Raw genomic sequence first — 26,230 nt, forward strand, 5'->3', positions numbered from 1 at the left:
AACTCAAATCATCACTTTGTACAGCCAAGGTATGGAGAAGAGCATCTTTCAATGTGTTAAACATTGAAAACGATGGACTGCAGCAGCAGAAGACCACACTGGGTGTCACTCCTGTCAGCTAAGAACAGGAAAATGAGGCTGCAATTATAACAGGCTCACCAAAACTGAACAATCAAACACTGGAAATATGTTTCCTGGTCTAAGGAGGGCTGTTTTCTGCTGCGAACTACAGATAGTATGGTCAAAATTTGGCATAAACATCCTGAGCGCATGGTTCCATCCTGCCTTCTATCACTGGTTCAAGCTGCTGGTGTAATAGTGTGGGGATATTTTCTTGGCACACTTTCACATCCAAGCATTGTTTAACACCACAATTGTTGTTGATGATTGTTGCTGTTGCCATTACATAAGGGATTTTTTTCAGACTGACACTGTGCCCATCTTCTGATGGCAGCTTCCAGCATGAAAACATGTCACAAAGCTCAAACCATGTCAAACAAGTTGTACTGGTGAGTGCATGTTATTGTCTGTCAGAAAGCTTCGCTGAACTCAATTGGATTTTATTAGCTGTATAAAACATGTAAATGCAGCCTTGATAGAGGTTTGTATAGCACTGTATGGGGAAAAAAGTGATGTGAGCTGTTGGATGTCTGGAGGGAACTTCAGCCTGTCAGTTGTAAATGCTGCATGGGTCTGACAGGAAAAGGAGAAATGAGAAAAATCACAGCTATACCAAAAGTAAAGGTGACACAGGACACTGCACACTTTCACTTTCTCTCCAGTACAACTTAATAATAATAATAATAATAATAATAATAATAAGCAGCAGCACAAAATTTAATATATCTGGAGAACCCAACAGCAGGAAATGGCACTGATGAATTCATTGACATAGTTGGAACAACAAGTGTTAGAGAGAAAGACTGAATGAATGAAATGTAATATCCTGTTTGTGGCTTCGTTGGAAATACTGCAAACAACATCATCTGACGGGTCAGTGTAGATAAAGGTGCTAAACACGGACTGATTCTACACCGCAGAGAGAGAGAGGGGGGGAGAGAGAGAGAGAGAGAGAGCGAGAGAGAGCATTATTCATGAAGTGTAAAACAGCCGCCACTAGAATCAATCAATCTTTTTTCACTTTGTGCCATTTGTGAGTCACTGAGCGCGCACGGCGTCCTGCTGCTGGAGGAGAGGCTGCGCATTCATAGGCACAATCAAACACTGGGATTTACTTGTTCCACACACAGTTTCACTGCGTATTAGTTGTGTGCAGAGACGTGCATGTCGGATCAAAGAAACGGGGATCTTTTTAGAGGTGTTTAAGTTGCGCGCTATGGCGCATGTAAGCAAATCCTTCTTGCCAATCCAGCTGTGCGCCTAGAACATATTGGCGAAACAACTGAAACCTTTACAACATCAGGGGAAAAGGAGAAGAGGATGGCGGCTTCATATAACGGATCCAACATAACGACGAACCACACCAACCAGTTCGTCCAGCCGCCATGGCGCATCGCTCTCTGGTCTGTTGCCTACAGCTTCGTGCTGGCGGTGGCGGTGTTTGGAAACCTAATTGTGATATGGATCATTCTTGCGCACAAGCGCATGAGGACAGTGACAAACTACTTTCTGCTAAACCTGGCGTTTTCGGATGCGTCAATGGCTGCTTTCAATACTTCAATAAACTTTATCTATGCCGCTCACGGGGAGTGGTACTTCGGCGAAGCCTACTGCAAATTCCACAATTTCTTTCCAGTCACATCTGTATTTGCAAGCATCTACTCAATGACGGCAATAGCTGTGGACAGGTGGGTTTTATAAAATGCAGTAAAAAAAAAAAAAGTTAAACAGATAATGTTCTGTTGCTCCACATGCACCTCATACACCAATTCGTTTTTTAGTGGTCACCAGGTAAATTGATTAAGGTCTTATTTTAGGTTTAACAACAGCCTTTAATCAGTTTATTTCATTTTTTTTTTCAATATTGGAATAAATAATCACTCAGTGTGAGGATGTTATACAAACACTAGAGATCAGACCCTTCATTCAGCAATGGGAATATATCCCACTTATGTGCACAGTCTTAAAGGCAACTAATAATCAGAAAAATAGAATATTAGAAGACACACCAGAGTACTTTCATAGATAACCTTGACATTTTAATCTGGATCATTTTATTTCAACCCTGGGTTCAAGCAGCACTTGTGGGAATGTGAATTAAAATCAGTGTAATATCTTGCTTCAAGTCAAACTGCGTTTGGCAAGACAAATTAATGTATTAACTTGTTCCCTTACAGAAACTCATTTGGAGTCCTCACCAGTTTAGTCTGATGCCTCTGTTATCAACTTCGTCTTTGTCCTTTTTTGTTCCCACTCTCTGTCCCTGCTGTTACATGTTTTTTTTTTGTTTGTTTTTTCCCCAATTCCCAATGGAGTAGTCAGGTCGTGATTTGCATAATTGTATTGGAAAGGCAGTTCCTCAGGAGGGTGACTGCCATCTCATACACCTTGGGCCTGTTTCATAGATTTAGTTTTACATTTCAATGCAAGTGAATCAGACTAAAACAGTTGTTTTGGACAGAGTCTGTGCTGCAGTGAATGACGCTGTGTATGCCAACACCCTAGAAAAGATCGCCCTTTCCTCCTACACGCTCTGGCTCTCTTGCTTTCTGTCACATGCACATCTTTTCCTTTTTTTCCTTTTTTTTTCTCCGTTGCTTCGTTTTCAGTCTTTCTCTTTGACAACCCTTGTGCTTTCCATTAATGTGAGGATGCAGTCAACACTATCACCAGGGCTTTGAAACGGATCAGTGGACCATCATACATCATAATGTTTGAATAAAGGGATTAAACTGATGAAAGAAGTAGCCACAGGCTGAACATAATGAAAAGACAAAATCATGTGAAAGCTGCAAGCAAGTGCAGTGTGTGTCTACAGCCAGCGTTCACATGTCACAGTGCGTTGTGTTATTGTTTGAGGTGTTTTCTTCCTCCAGTGCTTCTTCTTGTCGCTCAAATGGAACAATGTAATTCCTCAGGCCGTGCTCATTTTGGCTTCTCTCTACAGCAACTTACATGCCTTTGTATTTTTGGTCCACAATGTCCATTCAATTTTTCATCTGTGTACAGAGAAAGAGAACATCGGCATGACCTAGATGATGTAGATGTAACCTCCGGTCATGCTTTTCGTAACCCCAGTATGGTGCTGTCTCCGCTCTGATGTCTTGAAATGGCATGAGGCCACAGTTCGTGATCATCTGTGAATTTGTCCTTCCTGCTGAGTCTCTCAGCTGCCAAGTGTGTTTCCTTAGCAGTGGAAAGAAAAAAAAAACAGGTTTCTGTGTGAAAGGTAACACCACTGAAGATTTTACAATGTCCCTGTGGTCATTTTTTTAAACAATTTTTTATACCTCATATAATTATTTAATTATATTTTGGAGGTCAATATTGTAACAGAAATTAATTTCTTAAAAGCTTATGTACAATTAAATTTTCTTTGCTTAAATAGCTTTAATTGGGAACACTTAACATAGCTTTTACTAAAGAAAATGCAATGCTGTTCAAATGATAACAATATAAAGAAAAGAATGAATAGAAAACCATGGCTAGTAAGCATTAAGTACAAATAACAATTAATGATTCCTTTATGATACTCTAAAGTGAGGTTTGCAGACTGATTAAACATTTTTCTTTCCCTTGAGGACTTTTGAGAGAGCACTTGCAATCTACCTTTGTACATTATTTTTGGTCTGGACGCTTCATCTGAGGTAATCTCTGCTAGTTAAGCACATGCTGGTGATTGAGTGAATGTTTACTTGGTAATAAAACACCGTTGTGACATAGCTTCAAAACAATATGCTTTCCAAAAGCTGTCCTGTGTAGCTTCAGGCATGACAGGCTTCCTAGTCACACCCAGTTCTGTTGTCTCCCTAAATGTTCTTCGATAGATATCAAAAAGGTGTACACTTGTGTTATTTTATTTAGGTTTTTCATGTTTGCTCAGTGCCTGCAAGTCCATTCCATCAGCTGACATTGTGCTCTGGCACATACCTGATTCCACATTTAACAAGGTCCAGTGAGAAGCAATAAGTTCCAAACAATTACTGGTGAATTTGCTGTTATCCCCGAGAGGGTTGTGGTCACTGGGGTGAAAGGACAAGGCCTATTTTTTATTTTTTTACCATCCTATGAAGATTGAACTAGCAGCTCTAAGCCCCTGTGATCGCCTATTGAAAATCATGTAACATCCTGAGTTCATGAAGATGGTAATCTCCTGTCAGTGTTTCACTGTGTCAGTCAAACAAAATCTCATCACAGCTTTTTAGGAATGAATCATCCATCAGCTTCCCCGAAATTCAAACGCCCCCATGTAATTGGACTTATACAAGACTGCCTTGTAGAAAATGAGGTATATTTTTAATGTTGAAAATGTCGTTGAATCATAAGTTGAATTAATGGGCGATTCAGTCAATTCCACTTGTGCATTAGTGACATTTTCCACTTTAAAATGACACTTTATATTCTAGCAGCCTGTTAATGTTAAATGCTTAGGTAAGATATTTTGTTTCTTTATTGCATACAGCAAATAGACTTGATGCTATCTTTTAAATTTCACACTTTCTCAAATAATTACTTTTGAACTGTGAAATATTGTTTCATGTTCGCCTCTTGAGTCCTCTTAAAATCCTTGACATGAAACAACTTCAGAGTGTATAACGACCACTGATTTGAAGACAATTTTTGAGATGTTACGATCTGTAAAAAGTAACTGCAATAAAGAAAAAATAATAACATTAAGGGTGTGTTAACTCTGACATGTACGTCAGCAATTGAATAGAAACACAGAATTCTCTTTTTAACCTCTTTGCTGTAGGTACATGGCCATCATCCATCCTCTTAAGCCTCGACTGTCAGCGAAGGTCACCACAGGGGTTATTGTTTGTATCTGGAGTCTAGCTATAGTTTTGGCTTTCCCCCTCTGCTACTTCTCAACCATCCAAACCATCCGAAGCACACCCCAAAGGACTGTCTGCTATGTGGCCTGGCCCAACAGGAAGGATGACTCCTTCATGTGAGAAAGATTTATCAGTTTTTTCTGCTATGTCTGATGTTTGAATGCGTTGGATGTACTTATACAAATAATACAAGCAAGATGAAATAAAGTAATAAATCCCATCCTTCATTTTAAACATCACTCAGTACATTTAAACAAAGTAGAGCAGAGCAGTATTGTTGGAAACACTACAGGGTAGTGTTCCCATTTGAGCATTATGTGTGCTAAGCTCAGCAAAAAATAGCGATTTTACAACATAATGATTGAATTTTTGTAAGTATATAGTTGCACAGTGGTAGTTTTGTTTAAAAGGTAAAGACATTGCAAGTATTTGGAAAACATAAACCCTATGACTACATCTGGTGAAAACTTGTGCTATTGTCATCAGAAAAATGGCAAAATATGAAATATTGCAGTGTTTACTGTCGTATTCATTAGCATTATGAGAGTAAAAAATAGCATTCCAGAGAAACTATGTTTTTTTTTTCAGAGGTAAATAAGAATAGAGAAACATTCAAAAAATATAAAATATAGTAAACACACCAAAACTATTTTAATAGTTAATTTATTGTCTTTTGTTAATTTTTCTGGAAGGTAGCACCAAATGCAGTCATTTGGAATTATAGTGCAAGTGTTCCCAGAATGTTACATTTATCAGTTGCAACAGGAACTAAGAGCACAGAGGTGGACATGTTTATACAACATGAAACATATAGTATGTGTGAGTTATATATGATTATTTTCGAAATGTTCCCACTTCTTTGACAATTTTTATACTTTCTTCTTAGGTATCATATCATAGTAACAGTCCTGGTGTACTTGCTGCCCTTAGTGGTGATGGGCATTACTTACACCATAGTGGGGCTGACACTATGGGGTGGGGAGATCCCTGGAGATTCGTCTGATAACTATCATGGACAGCTCCAGGCCAAAAGGAAGGTAAGCGGGCTTACAGGGGAAATAATACACCAGCATCTGAAAAATCAAGATATGACCTATGGGAACCCAATTTACAACTGTGAATGTGATAATTGTTGAATGCTTAAAGGCAGAGAAATGGGAATAAGTATTTTCTGCCACTGAGAATCCTGAAGCTTCAGAGTACTTTCATCTTGCTTCAGTTTTATAACCTAAAGTAAGCCAGGATAAGGACAGCAAACCATGCTGCATATATTTGTCTTTACTTTGCTCAAGCTAGAAACCATTTCAGCATGCACCAAGGCAGAGGAATTATGCAGCAGTGCACATACATTTAGGATTTGCATTTAAACTTTTGTTTTTTTAATGATATAGTCAATGTGGATGAAACGTTTATTGTTGAATGAGGGGAAGACTCTCAGACTGCCACCAAACTTAATTATTTTCTCTCTATATATATTTTTTTGTGTACTTCTGGACATGCCGTGGTTAGTGTAGCGTTGCCTTGGAATAAACATCCAGTGGAAGTGGATGACAAATAATTTTAACCTTGTAGTCTCCATTAGAAGATTTAAAGTTGTGACAATGCAGCTGTTGTTAAAACACACCATATTTCAAAGGTAGCTTGTTCTGCTGCCTGCTGTCAAAAATAATGGGTTACTGCTGTAAGGCTATTGATGTAGCACTTTTCTTCTAATGACTGTAGCTCCAGTGACTGTCCAACCAACCAGTGGGTATTAATTTTGAAAACATCATTCACTTCAAATGCCTAAAATACTGAAAAAAAAGCACACAAAATGAAAAGAGAGAGAGAGATAAAATAACACAAAGCAGATCTTCAAACTGCTGTAGAGGTGATTTTGATAAATTAGGTGTGTCATAATATTTTTAAAGTACAGATTACAGCCAGGTTAGAAGGACCCACATAGACCCATATTTGTATATCAAATGCGTGTATCCATATGGATATATTCAGTTATTTATAAAATAAATATTACTGGAAATTGTACCTTAATGTAATTTAAACTTGGACTACGTATACGTTTCATAGTTCTATGGCAGGGGTCGGCAACCTGCGGCTCTTTAGTCGTTATAGTGCGGCTCCTCGTGGTTTGGGAAAATAAATTAGAAGTATTTAGCTGAAGTGTATTTTATTTATGTTAGTTCTTTTTTTTTTTAAACTTGTACTTCTAAATTGGAAGATTATTGTGATATTGAAATATAAAAATAAAATTATATTTTATTATTTTTTCATCGCTCAAAATAAGCGTCACACTCGCGGAAGCCGGTGTACCCGCCGAAACGAAACGTCGTGCATTTATCGAGACTTTCAACCCCAGGTAGGCCAATTATGGATCTTCGGATCCACATTATGTCAGCAGCTATTCTCCTCCGTGAACTATGTTACAAACACCGCTCACGCCTCACAGATGACAGCTTACAGTCCTGCGTAAAGATGAAAGTGACTTTGTACAGCCCTGATTTGCAGACGCTGTGCGCAGAGGTTCAGGAGCAGAAGTCCCATTGTAAACATACCACAGCAGACCCGACGCATGTTGCATGTTGCATGTTGCATGTTTGCATGAACATGCTTTTCAGCATCTCTTTATTGACCACTTTTCACACACGGTTGCTGTATGCATACAGCCGGCTGTAGCTTTTCAGCTCACAGCCTGACACATACCAACAACAGCATACATAGCACAGACATAAAGGCGGCGAGGTGCGTCCGCCTCCCCTGCATTAACACTGCAGACCACGCCCCGCCACACACATTAACCTGGTAAAATACATATTTAGACAGAATTTTGCAAATATCTATTTTACTTCACTTTACTTTTTTTTTTTTTTTTTTAGCAGCACAGTGCTTTTTTTCCAATAATTTTTCAGGTCAAGGCTCCAAAAGCCCAAAGGCGATATATGGGTGGCGGCTCACAACAGTTTTTGTTTGCTACATGGATCATTTTAGTTCAGCTGGGTGTCTTTCCTTTTGTTATTTTTCTTTAAGAGTTCAAAATGTGTTAATTACATAAATAAAATGTAATTTTCTCTGTAGCACTTCATGGATTTCATAAGCAACACACCTTAGTTGTTTACACAAAGCATAAAGGTAAAAAACAATATATACAGTGTTATCTTGATTTTAGATGTCAAAAAGTATTTGCAGCTCCCAGTGTTTTCTTTTGCGTGAAACCAGGTCCAAATGGCTCTTTCGGTGTTAAAGGTTGCTGACCCCTGTTCTATGGGTTTTTTTGTTTTTTTTAAATATCTGCTAGTCTGCCCTAGTCCCACTTCAATAAGTTTGAATTGGCTGTACTTTGAGGGGGTGCAGCGGTGGCCCTGGAGCTGGGCCGGGGGACACACATGTGGCAATTCAGGACAGCGCAGCAGTCGTTGCTGTGAGGCCTGGCAACTCGGCAGGCAGCCGGCACGCAGGACCACACAAACATGCTGTTTGATCCGGCCTCTTCCATCAGAGGCCTGATCAAAAAGCATGCCAACCTTGGGCTTGGCAGGACTCCCGCACACTTTGACCTCGGTCTCCAGCTTGGCATGTCCTGCAGGCGCAACAGACTCCAGTGAGGACGCTGCTGTACTGGGTGGCACCGCTGTACCGGGTGGCACCGCTGTAACCGGTGGCACCGCTGTAACCGGTGGCACTGCTGTACACGGCCAGTCCCTTCGCCACCCGGACCTCTGGGCTCAGGCCGAGCTGGTCCCCCGTTCGCCTCATCCTCCACCTCCGGCTGGTGAGGTCGCTTGCGTGCCTCATCCTCCACCTCCAGCTCTGGCTGCACAGGTTGAGGACACAATGGTTCCTCTGCGGCACTCCTCCAGGGAGCTGGGGCGGGTGCAGGCACCCCCAAGGCTCCAGGTGCTCCCACCCGAGAAGTTGGTACGGGCGCAGAGGCAGGCTGCGTCCTGGCTGGCCCCACTCTGCTGGCCCCCTCTCCTACACTGTTGGGGAATGTCGGTGGGGGTGGCGGCAGTGTCGATGTCCAGGCGCCAGCCAAACACCAACAACAACAATTTAACGACAGGACCCAGTTTCCATTTTATGCGACAATTGGGGATGTCCCTCAGGTGCGTCCGCCTTCCCTGCAGCGGCACCGCAGACCACGCCCCACTACAAAGGCATTTTAAAAAAGCAACCATTGTTGGCTCACCCACAACTATTATCTAGCTAATGCTGCTGCACACTGATTATGCTTTGGTTTAGCTTTGGACCTTTTTCTAATTTCGTCAAAAATATTTAATTCTTCTTCAAATAAAATGTCTATTTGCTAACAGGCATGATCTGTTATCAATGCCTTTCACGGTGTCTTCATGGTGCCAGCAAAATTATATCTATGAAAGAACAAAATATATTTACCTTTCTCAGACAACACTAAGAAAGGTAAATATATTGGATAGATTGGAAATCACTGGAGGAGATGTAAGGTCCATATATATATATATATATATATGGAGAGAGAGAGAGAGAGAGAGAGATGTCATATATGTCTGTTTGGGGTTTTGTGCATAGACATATTCAGATTTGACCCAAGACATATATTTTGTTCACTTGTTTTAGAGCAGAATTGTTTAAATCTTAATTTTACCATTCAATTTTTTTAGTTTTTTGTAATTGATGAAGCACTGTTCTGTTCCCATTGCTGGCTTACATGGTACAGTGTGTTTATCTGAGCACATGAATGTCATGCAGGTTGAGAGTACAGTGCTCTGAGTCTCTGGTCAGAATAGGTTACACAAAGGAGAGAACAGCCCCAGGCTTACAAGCTAATGTTTTTATGGTACTCCAGGCAAAACATACTAAATAAATAAATATATATATTCAGCTCAGTGAGCCGAATCAATTTGAAAACTCATAAAAAAGAAATCAGCTTGGTGACTGGCACAGAAATGTAAATGAATCTGATGGAAATATTGTTGTGTCTACAGCAAAATAGACACTATAACTATAACTCATTTGAGTAAGTAAATGCAGATGGTGTCAGGGTTCCTGTTCCTAAAATGACTTCATGTTTTTTTCATGTTTTAAAGGATTGTGTCTCCTTTATGAAAGTGTTATAAACAATGTGCATAGAAGATGTCAAACTGTGCATTGTGAGCCCATTTGAAAGGAAACTAAACCCCAAGTTGACCTTAAATTGCTTTCAGCTCTTCATGGTATTAGTGAACAAAGCTATGGTTCATTAGCTGTGTCCCAGTTTAGTTTTACTTATTAATTCTGAGCAAATTAAATTTAATGGGTTCACAGTGGAAAGGCTTGTCAGTACGCATTGTCTATGAGTTTAACTTTTTTTAAGCATGCTGACCATGAGCTTTGCAGTCAGTTCACTGCACAATAAACATGATTAGCTCTGTAAATGTGCTAAAAAATTTAAGCAAATACAAAAACATCAGGTAGAATCAGTTCAATATTTTCTGGAATCACTTTCTTAACTTTCTTTTTCTGATTGATGCCCTCTGCGTCGTCTGCCACATGGCCGTCGTGCTGGACCAAAGCTAGTGTTAAAATAATCAACTGTGCCGTCACTGTGAGAAAGAAACTGGGATTGTTTTATGTGTAAGGAAACATCAAGCACAACTTAGCTCGACTTAAGCTTGTGTAATAAATATGTAATAAATAGAGACATCCAAGAATACAATTTTACTTAATTGTTGGAATTTAAAAATGAAATAATAAATGAAAACAGACCCAGGATGAATACAGTGTAAAAAATGAACTTATGTTATTTGCACTGCTCTTATTTCAGATCAAAGTCATTAGTCTGCAAACTGCTGTCTGTACAGTTACAGTTGTGTAAGTGGAGACTGAGGTTAAATAATATGTAACTGATTCGACATAACAAGTTATGTTATGATAAGTAAAATAAAATAAAAGCTTTTTTCTAAATGTTACACCAAATAAATGTCCCTTTAACTTCTTAGATGAACGAGCAAGTGAAAACATCCTGTTGTCAGAGCTTTTCAGTCATATCAGCTCACTTTGACCACAGTGAAACATGCAAATTGAAGCTGTTGATGTAGCAGTGTGACATACAGTAGTGTGAGAAATTGTTGATTTCTCTTTTTTTTTTTGCATATTTGTCACATTTAAGTGTGTCAGAATTCTAACTATAGTCAAAGATAACTAGAGTAAATATAAAATCGATTTTTAATAAATGATAATTTCATTTGTTAAAACCTTCCTGTATGAAAAAGTATTTGCCCCTTAAACCTTATAAATGACTGTGCAAAGCTTGGCAGCTTATTGCATTTAGCCTATTTCACTTTGTTAGACTGCATCTAATTAAGTGATTTCTTAAATCAACAGGTCTGGCCTGAGCCTGGCTAGTGAAAGTGAACTCAACTTTCCAAAATAATGTTGTTAATCACAGTTAATTCATGATTTAATAACAGAGGTCAATTAATTTCGTCACATACTTTTTTTTCTTACTTTTTTCCTTAGTAAGAAAAAATAAATCATCATTTACAAAGTACCTTTTGCATTTTCTTGGGTTAACTTAACGTCTGTAATACCAAATTTTATTTGGTGATCTGAAACATGTAGGTGTGACAAATATGAAAAAAAAGAAAAGAAAAAAAGAAATAAATCATGAAGGGGGAAATACAAATTTAAAACGTTATTTTCAGACAGGCCAGGGAAAAAATTCAAGCCAATTTACAGCCCTTAATATTTTTGTAATTTAGAGTGAAAAAAGTATGTGTCAGGGCTGGTCTACTGTGCGACTGGGAAGTTGCAAGCCTGTAACCACGTTTCTGTCATTTTGCTCATAAACCAACAACACAGATTGAATTTATTTAGTTTGTTTGTTATACAGTCTGCAGATTTAATGTAATCTTACAATTAATCAGGCTTAATCTGAGAGAATGTTTCAGTGCAAAAAGAAATTATAGTGACATCTTACTACAAAGATCATAACGTATGCATTTATGTCTTTTCCCTGTTTTGTCCGAGACGTTTCACTGAATCTGGATGAAACTGATTAAGTAAACTACCACAGGAACTATGTGTAGTAGCTTATCTCAGAAAATAAAAAAAAAACCACTTTATTTTCCTTGTTGTTATTGGTAACACTTTCCTCCTTACTCAGAAAAAAAAATCTTATTACTTACATATATTACTTGTAAATTTATATTCATTGACATAAAAAAGTGTGTTGGCCCTGCGACAGACTGGCGACCTGTCCAGGGTGTACCCCGCCTCTCGCCCTATGACAGCTGGGATAGGCTCCAGCGCCCCCCGCGACCCTGAAAAGGATAAGCGGAAGCGAATGGATGGATGGATGGATGACATAAAAACCCGGTAACGGTTCACATCCATGAACATAGATTCCCTTTTCATTATAATTTCACAAACAGCAGGGTGTTATAGCACCATACAGACAACAACGCAGCTGCTGCATCTTGCTCATTGCTGTCAACTCCTCAGCTTTTACAAGACTGCTCAAGTTCAAGAATAAGTTCAAGTTGGAGCAGCCTTTCAACGCCTCTCTCTGTCTCTCGCTAGCAAAGTTGACCCAGACAACAAAGTAAAGCTATTTTTACAAGTGTCTACAAGCCCGACACAGAACCCACTGTATTAGTCAGAGGTCCCTTTACTACGGTTCGGTAATAAATCACACAGCAATAGTACATTCATGTAGTTGTAAACAGCATGATAATATATTAAGTAATCCAAAGTATTCAGAATACGTTACTCTCATTGAGTAACGTAATGGAATACGTTACAAAATACATTTTGGGGCATGTATTCTGTAATCTGTAGTGGAATACATTTTAAAAGTAACCTTCCCAACACTGTCAGTACAGTAGTGTTAACCTGTATCATGTGCAAGTGTAACACTAACATCAGCAATAATGAAATGTTTTAATCCCATCTGGATTCATCCACGGCCTGAGAGAGACAGTCATACAAGCATCAGTCAGTGTGGAGGGTTATGCTACAAAAGCTTTATTAAAGGTCATTAATAATACCATATAACTTTGCTGCTTTGTTTTTTTATTTCTTTTTTGAGTGCATGCTGACCTTAAGGTGTGTCACACTCTTTCTTCTCGCCAGTGACTGATCAAAACAGCAATTAAATATCTGCCTCACACCTTGACAAGGACTCCAGCTGAAGCCCTCACTGCAGGCACAAATCATGGGTAGATTTCTACTTAGACCCTGTGGTATCTTGAGTCTCCCTTTCTTTTATCTATAATAATAATAATAATGATGGATTGCATTTATATAGCGCTTTTCGGGGTCCTCAAAGCGCTTTACAATTCCACTATTGGTGGTGGAGGCAAGCTACGGTTGTAGCCACAGCTGCCCTGGGGCAGACTGACAGAAGCAAGGCTGCCATATCGTGCCATCGGCCCCTCTGGCCATCACCAGTAGGCGGCAGGTGAAGTGTCTTGCCCAAGGACACAACAACCGAGACTGTCCGAGCCGGGGCTCGAACCGAGAAGTTTTCTCGTTCATTTTTTCATTTTATTGAATGAGTTTCTCTGTTGCTTAATCAGTTAATCAATATTGTGTTTTATTCAAACACAATATTTGGGGATATCTGTTCCACACGAAGCATAACTCATTTTAGTTTCATACTCAGTAATGTGTGGTTATTTACTAGCTTAATGAAGTCCAGTGTTAGGGCAAACCCCAAGACTGTTTTGGTGGTTTATGGTCTAACTCTAAATTATTCACATCTCACTAGCTTTATTACTTTTTGTTTTTTTCAAAAGGAACTAAGCATTAAATCAAAATGTCCCATTTTTGTTTTCACATTTCCCACTTTTCATTTTATTTAGATGTGAAATATCGTGGTGATGGAGATTTTTAAAGAAAGGTTCAGTTAGTGTGTTCACTTTGGCTTAATTTTGTTTTTGCAGTTAAATTATGTATATAACCTATATATGTGATATAAATATATATGAATTTAATGTTGATGCTGGACTATGTGCTACATTTGATTCCCACTCCTCAGGCTGATTTCCACATTGCAAGCAACATATTTTTGTGCTTTTCTTCCTCTACAAGCTTCACACCAACAGGGCACCAAGTACACCCCTGCAATACAGCATGTAATGTAATATACAGTGAGAAAGGACCACTTTCATTTAGTCCTCCTTTTTACATGTCTTGATATAAAATAGCTTAAAGGTTACACAGGCATGCTACTGTACGCCAATTTAGGCTTGACTAACACAATGTTTTTAAGATGTAATACTGAATACAAACACTTGAGATTCTACTCTTAGACAAACACATGTTTGGTCAGAAGGCTTTAGTGTCATATTTGAACACACTGGGTTCCTTTTACATCCATCCAGATATTCGTCTACTGCTGCTCATCTGCGTGTGCCTTGCAACAACCTACTCTGGTGTTCCTGGGAAATCTGAGATATTCCCAAACCAACCAACAGATATAACCACTCCATGCCCACTCATGTCTGCCCCAGGGCCTCCTTCAGTTAGACTAAAGCACATTGCCTAGGAGGCATCCGAGGTAAATGTTGAAACCACCTCAGTGGATTCATTTCAATATAGAGGAGTACTACTCTGCACTCTTAGTGTGCTTGGAAATAATCTAGAATAGCATTTTACTGAGGTTAGGTTAGGTTAAGTTGGGAAAATCACTGGACAAAAAGTTTTAACTATGATTAAAAAGAAATGTATTTTTGTCCAGCGGAGGCTAGCTCCTGTTAGCAATAATTGGCAGTTTTGGTTCGTTTTAGAAGAAAATGCTATTGAATCGCGTTAGTAAAAAAATCAAGATATGGGTTAAAATGCAGTCTTCCCGTTATCAAACGTGTGCAACATGCAGCTTGATTTTCTTCATTAGCACAGTGAGGGGGCTTTTGAAGCCAGCATCAAATAACCAATCATGGTTCTGATATGAGGATTTGATGACTTGAGTGTTGCACTGGCCTCTTCAGACAAAAGGGCCGTACAGGATAGTAACTGCAGGTGTCAGACAGTCTTTTGTAGCTGTCTCAAAAGTATTTAGTATCTTTTCTCAAGATAAACCAGAGAAAATATGTTGAATCCAAATTTTAGACACTGATTAAATTATATTATAATTTTCCTTAGATTTTTCTTGTGTTTTGTCATCTGCCTATATATATATATATATATATATATATATATATATATATATATATATATACATATATATATATATATAATACATATATATGCTGATGTCCAGAGGAGTTCAAGTATTTAGGAGCCTTGATCACAAGTGGGGAAAGTGTTGAGCAGGTCATGGACAACATGCACCTCAGTGACTTGTTTGTCACGGTGACCGAAGAGTAGAGCATGAAGGCAAAGCTGTCAATTTACTGGCTGATGTGCAGCCATAAGCTGTGGATAGTGATATAAAGAATGAAATCACAGATACAAGTGGCGGAAATGAGATTCCTTCCAAGAGTGTCTGTTCTCACCCTGAGAGATAAGGTGAGGCTCAGTCACTAAGGAGCAGAGAAGAGCAGCCGCTCTTCCGGATCAAAAGTAGTCATTTCAGGTGGTTTAGGCATCTGTATAGAATGACCCATTCAGGCATTTCCAAGACACCATCTGTGATAAATGTCAATGTGCAGAAGCTGATCTGCTTCACAGTTTTGTAATGTGTACCAAATTACAAAGTTTTTGGGCTTCAGTTTTTTCTTTTTTTTTCCAAACTTTTTGATGTGCACTGACCCCATTTTGATTCTTATTGGACTATCGGGACAATCTAAAAAACTTAAGAGCACACAGATTCCCCTCCTGTCCTATAGCCTGATGTGTGCAAAGAGACTGATTCTCCTCCTATGGAAGGGAAAAGAAGTGCCCTCCTTGAAAGCCTCGATTTCAGTATTGACAGATACTCTTCATCTGGAAAGGATCCGCTACATTATAAATGACAAACTGGAGGACTTCGATCAGATTTGGAGGCCGCTCATTGAGCACCTGGAAATTATGAACAAATGTTATTATGTAGACTTCACCATTGCTTAAAATAAGCTGATAGCACTCTGGGATAGTAGGGAGGAGGGGTTTTTTTCTTTGTTTGTTTGTTTTGTTGTTGTTCGCTTTGTTTCCCCCCCCCCCCCCCCCCCCCCTTTCTTTTATGTCAAAACTGTAAAAAGGAAGCAATGTTAGTCTATGGGACAATTTGTGATTGTTATTTGTGCTTCACAATAAAAATATTTAAAGAGAGATCATGTCTCTCAGGTGGCTTGGGCACGCCTCAGTGTTGAGCCAGGACAGCAAAAAGCAGAGGCTGGGGGGACAAAAATTTAAGGTTACTTATACTACTATTTAATGATCTGAGAGCGAGTAAAGAATAAATACAAAGACAGAATTCAAAGGCTTAGTCTACCTGCGATACACAGTCCACAAGTACAAATAGATGAATGTCACTGCTTGTACAGTAAAATAACAAAACTGTATTTTTTTCTTTCTTTCTTTTTTTTGTAGGGTTAAAAAATATCTTTAATCTGGAACTTAACCTGTTCCACGCATAAATTACATATCCATGTACATGGTGAGGAATCCCAAATCCCAAAGTCACCTGGATAAGATGAAATGCTGCTTCGTAGTGTAGGCCTCCAATGCAGATGGATTTGTGTCTCCTCCTGGGATCAAACCAGGCACGTAAAACACAATAATATGGAACTACTGCCTCTAATTTCTCATAATCCTAAGTGTGTTTGTTTGTTTTTTGTTGTTGTTTATGGTGTGTGTGTGTGTGTGTGTGTGTGTGTGTGTGTGTGTGTGTGTGTGTTTTAGATGACTTTTTTTTAATACTGGTATTAGACTGAAATCCTTTTTTCTTTAGGAAAATGTGTCTTGTCTTCCTCCCCTCACCCCAAATGCTCCTCCCTGATCCTGGTTCTGCCAGAAGTTCCTTTCAGTTAAAAGGGAGTTTTTCCTTCCCACTCTTGCCAAATCACTTGCTTGAATATTAGACTGAATACTTCCTCTTTACTCTTGCAGTTGCTGCCTTCATAAGTAGCCTGGTGCTAAACTACTGCCAATACTGTGAGCTCGGTTTTAAATAATTGTTGTTACATCTTACTTATTGTTTTCGCTGGGTTTCACTTAAATTTAACATGACTGTTACAAAGCATATGATTTTAGGTATGAGCCCCTGTTTGTCCTCAATTTTTCATTCTAATATTGTCTGATGTCACTTTGAATTCAAAGCTCATTTGAGTACACTGCTAGACAGAATAAGCCCTTTGTCCCCATATATTCTCTTTCCTTTCAATAACCTCCAAAACACCCAAGGTAGAGTATGTAGAAATAAACCTTTTGCACTCTAGCCATTATTTGTTTCAGTCTCTTGTGCATCACAGAATATCATTTTTAATATTGTTTATGGACCATAGTTGCATAAGGAAGGGACTGTGGGTTATTTTTACTGCACACAAAATGTTGACCACTGTGGACTACATTTTACTGTAAAAGCTTGAAAAACAAACTCTGTCCTATACTCATTTACCAAAAAGGTGCTTTTTTGTACTTTTGTTTGTTGCCCAATGTAAATACAGATACATAATCTTCAAAGAAATGCTTTATATTCTGTTCCCCCTTTAATATTATGTTTGTTAACATAATAGTTCATTATTATATGTAAAGCATACTTCTTAAAGTAAATATTTAAGTTCGTGTGATTATGTTTTCTGGCCGTCCAAATATGGACCATTTAAACAAAATCCTAAGAGAATTTAGCAAATGTGTCTGTCGTTCTGTTAAGTTATGAACATGTTTAGCCTGAAGAGGAAGTACCTGTTTGGCTTTGCCTTCCAAGGTATATTTGCAAGAAATCAAAAAGTGCAACAAGATTTTTAACAGCTGGTCCTGTAGTGTTCACTGAAAGCATTTCAATTCAGCTCAATTGAGTTCAAGTGAATTACTTCATATATATAATTAATGTTTTATATTGTAAAGTAAAGATCCTAAAATGATACAGGGAAAACCTCAACGATCACATGACCTCCTGTGAGCAAGAAGTTGGAGACAGTGACAAAACTTCCTTTTAACAGGAAGAAATCTCTGACAAAATCAGGCTCAGGAAGGGGCACCCATCTGCCAACTCAAACCAGTTCGAGATGAGGGGCAGAAGACATGCTGGTAAACACAGAGAGATTGACAATGATTCTAAAAGACTGTATGTTTTAAAGATCTTTAAAGGAAGAAAATAGGTTTGAAAACTGGCTCCATACGCAATGCGAGAAAGTCAAAAACAACTAAAAGATGGACAAGCACATGAATAATAAATAAATAACAGCATAGACCATAAGATATAAATGGCAGTAGTTACCATCAGTTAACACCTTCAAAATCAAAATGGATACAAGCAATGGTTGCCACTGTGTCTCACTCTTTTATCTTCTGTCATCCTTTCAAGGCTCTGTGGCACACAAACAAAATGTCCAGCCTTTTATAAATGTAGAGAGGTCCTACAAATAATCTAGTTTAAAATAAACTTTGGAGTCAAAACCTTCCCCCCAGCTTTTCCCCATAAATTACACCGCTGGAGGATTCTTTCGCTCCAGATCATTTTACATGAAATGGAAACATTTATATTTACACACATAAGGCGTTCCTTGACTTGTTTAAGTTGTATTATATCTTTTGGGTATCATCCTTCATTTAATGTAGACACTGTCATTAAACAAAACAGCAACTAAGTGTTTCAACCCTGTTCAGCAGCCATCTAGTGAAGTTTACCGCATAGCTTGTATTATGCCATAAACTTCTTTTTAAAACATATACTCAAAACAAAGGGTTCCAAGACTTTGTTTAGATTTCAGGGCGACGACTCAGGCATGTCTGTTTTGTATCTGCAAAGCTTTCTGCTCATGGTGCCTCTCTAACCTCTCTCTGAAAAAACATAAAGTATTGGAGATTTTGTTCCTGGTAACCACCCAGATACAATCCACTGCAGTTCAGAATTGCCTGAACTGCCATCAGTCAGGCAAAAAAGTAGGTTTTCTTCTGACGTGATTTTTATTAACCTTTATTTTTCAATAAATGTAGCGTGTTTAAAATTGGCATATTGATATGGTTTGATTCAATTCTTAAATTGTTCCAAATGCAGAATGTCGCAAAAGTGGAAAGGCATGCAGTTAACAAAGGGAATTTAATAAACTTACAAAAGATAAAACAGTGCATTCATATCCAAGCTGTAGGCAAAATGAAAAAACAAAACAAAAACAATAGCTCAATGATCTGAAGTTATCTGGAAAAAAGACAGGACAAACACACAAAGAAGCGCAATTACCAAAATAAAACAGGAAGCAGAAACAAGGAAGGCAAGGGAAGTAACACATCAACAAAACAGAGATGGATAAAAGAGAAAAGAAAAACTGGAATGCTGGGGGAAATATAAACATGGTAAAACACTTGACTGATACAGAATCCTAGATGCTCAGTGGTCCTGGGTATTCTTTCTCATTTGTTTAAATTTTTGTGATGCTCCAAATGTTTTCAGTTTGTGAAAGAACTGAACTGCAGGCAAGGCAGTTCAGCACCTGGACTGTTCTTCTATGAAGTTGTGCTGTTATAGATGTACTATATGGATTTGAAAGGTCTTTTTTGCCAATTTCTTCCCTAGAAAAAAGCACATGTTATTCTGAAACCTATAAATACCTCTCAGCAGAGATACGCGTTACTGTAATCCGATTACTTTTTTCAAGTAACGAGTAAAGTAAGGGATTACTATTGCAAAAACGGTAATTAGATTACCGTTACTTTCCCGTAGGAACGCTGCGTTACTGTGTTACTAAAACCGTGATTTTCTTGCGAGAATGTCTTATGACAGTGACGTAAGCGAGTGTGATGTTCGTGACAACAGCTGTGTGCAGATCAACAATGGATAATATATCGAGTGCGGAGAGAGTATGAGCGTGCAGCGTTTAAAGCGTGGAAGTACTGACCTTACTTTGAGTTTGATTCCGTAAAAAGTGACAAAAACATTAGTGTCCGCTGTGCGTGGGAAGAAAACTTCTTTTTACAGCGAAAAAAAACCCCTAAACTTCCAAGCAAGCACCGAGTAGCTACGACATAATGAGAAACTCACAGAGAAACTGCGGTATCCTTCCACTGACCGCTGCGGCACACCTGTACCAGGATAAACCTCCGCCTACTCTACTCCTGCTTTACAAGTGAAAATAGAGCAAAAGGACCGCTAGTCTTTGACTTTATTTATTTTCTGCTGTGTTTTATTTGCATCTGAAAGAGTGAGTGTAAACACAAATATATATATATATATATATATATATATATATATATATATATATATTATGTGCTGAATTGTGCAGAACATAGGTTTAAATGTTAAACTAATTTCTTCCAGTCAGAGAATGGTGCATGTAATTAAAATTTTGCTTCATGCATAAAGTTAAAAGATTAAAACTAACAAAACAAGTTTTAAAAAGAGACTTTTCCATTTTATTACATTTTGTATGGTGGATTATGTAGAAAAAGTAGAATTGGGCTGAAAGATCTATCGCTTTATCACCTATTCAGGTTGTAAATCATGTTTTTAAAAAGTAACTAAGTAACTAAGTAACTAAGTAATTAATTACTTTTTTGGGGAAGTAATCAGTAATTAATTACTGATTACTTTTTTCAAGTAACTTGACCAACACTGCCTCTCAGCATTGATGGTGCCTATTAAGCCGTCAATCCCATTACAACTTTTGAACTGAATGGTCATAACGAGTCTCTTGTTTTTAGTCTGGAGGATGCAGAGTCTATTTTCCAAAAAAGAAGAAGAAGAAAATTATGATTTCTTTGACCACAGAACAGTTTCTATTTTCCCTTAGTCCATTTTCAATGAGCTTTGGTCCAGAGAAGATGACAGCATTTCTGAATCATGTTCATGTATGGCTAATCTGTGAACTGTGCTCACAGACAGTGTTCCTGAGTCCATGTAATGATCTTCATGACAGATTTCTCCAGATTTTCTTCAGATGTCATTAAATTCAAAATGATTTTATAAAATGTTTCAGTTGAAAAAATTCTGAATTACATTACATTATTCAGATGTGGAATTGATATCAAATCAGTAAAACTGGAACATGCTATCCTGCTTTCCTATTACAGCATTACAGTAATAAAAGTATAATTTACCTGCTTTTGGACTGGAAGCTATGTGCACCGTATTCTTCTTTCAAATGATTGTCATTCATCTATGCTTTTCATCATTTTGCACTCTCTCTGTTTCAGGTGGTTAAGATGATGATTGTTGTAGTGGTGACGTTTGCCCTCTGCTGGCTGCCATACCATGTTTACTTCATTGCAACAGGTCTCAACAAGTTTCTGAGCAAATGGAAGTACATCCAGCAGGTATACCTGTCGATCATGTGGCTTGCAATGAGTTCCACCATGTACAACCCCATCATCTACTGCTGCCTCAACAGCAGGTGGGTAACAACAGTGTTGCTAATTTAGCATTGCTACTTAACGAGACAACAAGTGTGCAACTAATTTTGCAAAGGCACCTGATGCATGAGGGAATTCACTGAAGGGCTTTTACACCTGTGTTACATAATGATTTGATTTTTCAATATATTTTTTGGCATTTTAACTTTATTGGCTTTATTGGATAGACACAGCGAAGACTGACACGAAAGCGGAGGGAAAGACAGAGGGGAAGGCATGCAGCAAGAGGCCACGGGTCAGACTCAAACTCGGGGTGGCCGCTTTAAGGCACGCGGCATATGGTCACCTGCTCATCCGACTGAGCTAAACCAGCGCCCATAATGATTGTTGTTTATATTGAGATGAAAGCAGTTAAGGGATTGTCATTCCCTGCATTTGTATGATGACTAGGAAGTCCTACAGTGTTATCTAATGTTAGCTATGCAATGTAAGCTTCTCTATCCAAGAAGTATCAGAAGCTACTTATCATAAATAAGTTAGCTAATGCTTAACTGTTAGCTAACTCAAGTAGCTGTGTTTCAGTAGTAATATATCAGTTGCAATACTATTGCCAGTAGTTGCCTGGGGGAATGCTACCTCCAAAATAACATTTGCTATCCTAGCCACACCTGGTCAACAATGCAGAACAGACAACTACATTGCAGCTTCACATCTAGCATCCCTACTAATAATGACAGACACCACTTCACTTCCCACTAAAGGCAAAGGTGAAAATGAAGACATGACCCTGTGTCAATAAGATACAGAGCGTGATATGTGTCTTGAAACTCATCAGAATTGCCCTTGAATCTTAAGCCAACTGCAGACACTGTCCTAAGGTGCTTCAACACTGACTGGCCTCTCAGACAACCTTGTCCTGCATTTACCCAGTGTGAGCCTTGGCATTCTAGACACATAACTTGGGGCAAGCAACTCATCAGTGTAGATTGGTGGGTGATGATGTGTTTGTCGGATCTTCTCATCACTGATGACCATGATCCACTTGTGGCCACATTGAGTCGTGGCCACAGGCCTCAAGAGTAGCTTCGGCAAGTGATAGGTCATTAGGTACCTGAGGGTTGGGCTAGAGGATGTTTGTGTTACCACCACTCAGTCCAGGCTTGGGACAGTTATAGTTCTCAGGTACAAATTCAGTGGCCTCATTACTCTCTTCACCAAGGAGAAAAATCACCTTCTTGGCAGTTTTCTCAGAGGCTCTTTGGAGCAGCTGTCTCCACAATCCCTACCACTCAAATGACAGGGTATTTAAATCTGCACAGCACATATACTGATGCTGATACTAGTTTCTCCCAGTCGAAAGTGGAGATACTTTCCAGTGCCAGAAACAGAAACAGTTGTCTCAACGGTGCCACCACTCTGCCAAAGATGAATTCAAAAATGAAAAATAGACCAAAAAGGCATTTCTATTAAAGGTTTTGGTGACTTAGTCTTCAGAGAGTGATAGCATTCTCCAGATGGATGGATGAGTGGATGATACAGAGCCAGCTGTTCTGCACCTCACTATGCAGAAAAACAATTTCCTTCATGCATTACAGACCAGCCTGCCACCACTGAGAATAGAACATTCAAAACACAGAGACACAAATTGGCTTATGAGAACAACAATAACCAAGTGATACAGAAAGCAGTTTGCTATATGCCTTCCTCACCTCATAGGGTGGTTCATTTACAAGCCAAGGAGGGGACCACTTGCTTCTTATGAGAGGAAATTTCCTCTGTTAGAGAAAAGAGCCATTAGCTTAGTCCCTCATAAACAAGAGCTAGCTACACAGTAGCTAGTTGTCAGAATATATCCTAATGCCAAAGAAAGGCGGGCGATGGATTTTTGCTTTTCTAGACCTCAGAAAATGCACATTCAGAAATCTGACATACTGCTCCTGGTGTGTTTATAAATGTAGAAGTGGATGCCATCCTATGAAATCAGTCAAGCAACTGAAGTTTGGTTTATTGCAGATTTCAGAAAACTATGCACTACCAAAATCTCAGACACAGTCTTTTTTTTGCTTACCTCCTAAATAATATTGCATTTCCACACACACTAACCCACTAACTGCACATTTAGATCAAAGTTACTGGTTGTCTATATAAAGGTTTCAGGTTCACTTTTTCAATTAGAAGAAATTATGCAAGATTTAACAGAAATAAAGGGCAATTAAATGACAAATGAACTCATTTTTTTGTCATGTGTTTTTCTCTCACTACAACAGGTTTCGAGCAGGCTTCAAGCAAGCATTTCGGTGGTGCCCTTTTATTAAGGTGTCCAGCTACGACGAGCTGGAACTACGCTCTACGCGGCTAACCCAAACACGCCAGAGCAGTATGTACACACTGACACGGATGGATAACACCATGGTGGTAGTTTATGACCCTGCTGAAGGTGATGGCAGCGCTGTAGGTGGCACCGGAAGGAAGCATTCCCTGCCTGGTAGGAAGAGAAGCTACGTCACTTCTCGGCACACAGAGATTGCTGGTTGCAGCGACACCGCTGTGAAAACGCATAATGGAAGCGCTCCCAGCGCTCAGCCTGAAGAATTCCCTTGAACATGAGCATTTCCAGATGTGTGTGTACCACAAAACATTTCCATGTGTAAAGCTTTATACGCATGCATTATTACACCGCAGGTGTACAAAAAAGTGTGCACGGTGCTTGGTTAGCTTAGAAATAGAAATACTGAGAGCAAAAAGTTTAACTCTTGTTCATTCAAGTTCACCCTTTGATACAAAAACACTGTAAGAAGCATTTAAACAGCCATCTGTCCTACAGCTCATTCAGTTGATGATAAAATTATTCAGTTCTGATGGAGATCAGATCAAAAGCCTGTTTTTTATTTCAGCCCATAACAGCTGTGAACTTCATGTGACACAAATGATGAGTGGCTGCAGACAGTCACCAGCAGAACAGCTGCTGATTGAATTCTTTCTAGCACTACATGGCTCTGTGTGTAACTCTTGGTTATGCAACTGTTTCCTGGTGACCTACAATAAGCCAGAAGAGAAATCCAGTTCATTTCCACCATGTCAATAAACAGGCAGCTCAATGAGCTTACTGAATGCAAACTAGCCATCTAGGAGCTAGGGCGTCATTGTTTTATTTATATTTTTCACTCAAGTGAAAGGAAAACAATACAGGAAGTTGCATGGTGACGTGCAATATATAAGGATAGCATTGTTCCGCTACCGGTGCCACTGCTGTTTTAACGCTGTTTCCCTGTGTTGCATGGAAATTGTTGCTTGTGTGAACATCAAGGCAGTACGACAACCTCTGGTTTGTTGCATTTACAGTTTACAGTGGAAGCATACTGTGGCAGATCCTCACTGACTCAGCATTCATCAAGTCTCAGACATGAAAATTTAATATTTTTGGTCTATTCATAGATTTTGCTGTTAAGAGATTAGATTTGTCACTTGTTTTGGTAATCAAGCATAATCATAGTTTTGGTTTCCTATTGAACATACCGAGCTTTGGAATAAAAAAAACGATTTTGTGATTAAAGCTAAATACAGTTTTGGTATTTTGTCATTTATATCCCGTGTTGATTAACACATAGCCAACAGACATTTAGCTGTCACATAGTATAGAAAAGAAAAAAAAAAACTTATTTTTTTGTAAATCAACCATAAGGTACAGCCATACAAACACAACACAAATGTCCTTAATTATCCTAAAGAGATTTGAATGTTAATAGACTCATGAAAGTATTTTCAAAGAATGTGAAAACATATATGCTGTGCATTTTAGTGTTTTGCATTTTTAAGTTGTCCAAACATTTTTATTGAGGTTGGTTAAATATTTGGACGTATTAATCAAAGCATTTTGCTGTTTCTATGTGTAAATAATGTGTTTGTTTGAATGTACAGCACAGTGTGTGCCTCTCTCTGTTCAGCGGTGACTAAATTGTTTGTTGTGTCTTTAAAGTTTCTTTCAGCATGGGTCTCTTTCTTTCTTCTTGGTGTAAAAGCAGTATACTATACTTTAAACACTTAATTATTATTCCTGGTAAATGTCAAGTAATTTGTTAATATGAGAATGAATAACTTTCTAATTCGATATCACATTTCTTATATAAAGGTCTCCAAAAGATTTCTCATTGCTCTGCAGTGGTGAGTACTAATATATTTGCTTGTAGCTTTATTGTATATTGGTCTTCTTCGTTGCATTATGAGTGTTTACAAGTGACAGAATATGCTTATGATGAAATGTAGCTGTGACTTATTGCAATTTTTAAAAAGAAGTGTGTTAAATGTAAAAAAAAAACAATACAAAAGATAGCCAGAAATCTTTTCAGTATTACTGTTCATTTATACAAAAGATTATTACTGTGCTGCATCCAAGAATAATGTTTTGTGCAGTTTGCTTTGCCACATACAGTACATTGCAACATTTGATTTTGCAGTTACAAGATTGTTTGCGCTTTATTACTCATCTTGCGTAATCTTTTCATTATTGTGATGAATTTCTGTGTCGACGTAAGTCCGAGTGTTTCAATAATTTATACATGTCCTTTTGTAAAAAAAATTAGCTTACTCAATTTTGAGAAGTGAGCTACCACCTTAGCACAAAAAAATGAACGAGAAACAATGTACTTGCTGGCAATCAGAGATTTAAAAAACACGTCAAACTATATTTGATGAATGCATGTGTAATGCTAAACATTACTCTCTGCAGACATAATCGCTGCACAGCACAGACCTTAATTCTGCTCTCTGTCATTATGTCAGTTTTGGTGCCTGCAGCTACTAAACAATAATTCACATCTATTTTGTGGTTTAGCAGCTTCTGTCTGATGGTGAAATCCAGTGCAAAGATCAGTCACTATGAAAGGAAAAATTGA

At 38.4% G+C, this 26,230-nt stretch overlaps 1 protein-coding gene across 1 annotated transcript; it reads left to right on the plus strand.

The window, feature by feature from the left end:
* The first annotated feature begins 1,251 nt into the window (after window positions 1-1,251).
* On the plus strand, window positions 1,252-26,230 carry tacr3a (tachykinin receptor 3a). The gene is made up of 5 exons (XM_006787168.2): window positions 1,252-1,808; window positions 4,874-5,071; window positions 5,842-5,992; window positions 21,183-21,379; window positions 23,606-26,230. The coding sequence occupies exons 1-5, from the start codon at window positions 1,441-1,443 to the stop codon at window positions 23,937-23,939; spliced, it is 1,248 nt and encodes a 415-aa protein (XP_006787231.2). The 5' UTR covers window positions 1,252-1,440; the 3' UTR covers window positions 23,940-26,230.

This window comes from Neolamprologus brichardi, chromosome 6 (genome assembly GCF_056152115.1).
Source record: "Neolamprologus brichardi isolate AB-2024 chromosome 6, ASM5615211v1, whole genome shotgun sequence".
NCBI lineage: Eukaryota > Metazoa > Chordata > Actinopteri > Cichliformes > Cichlidae > Neolamprologus > Neolamprologus brichardi.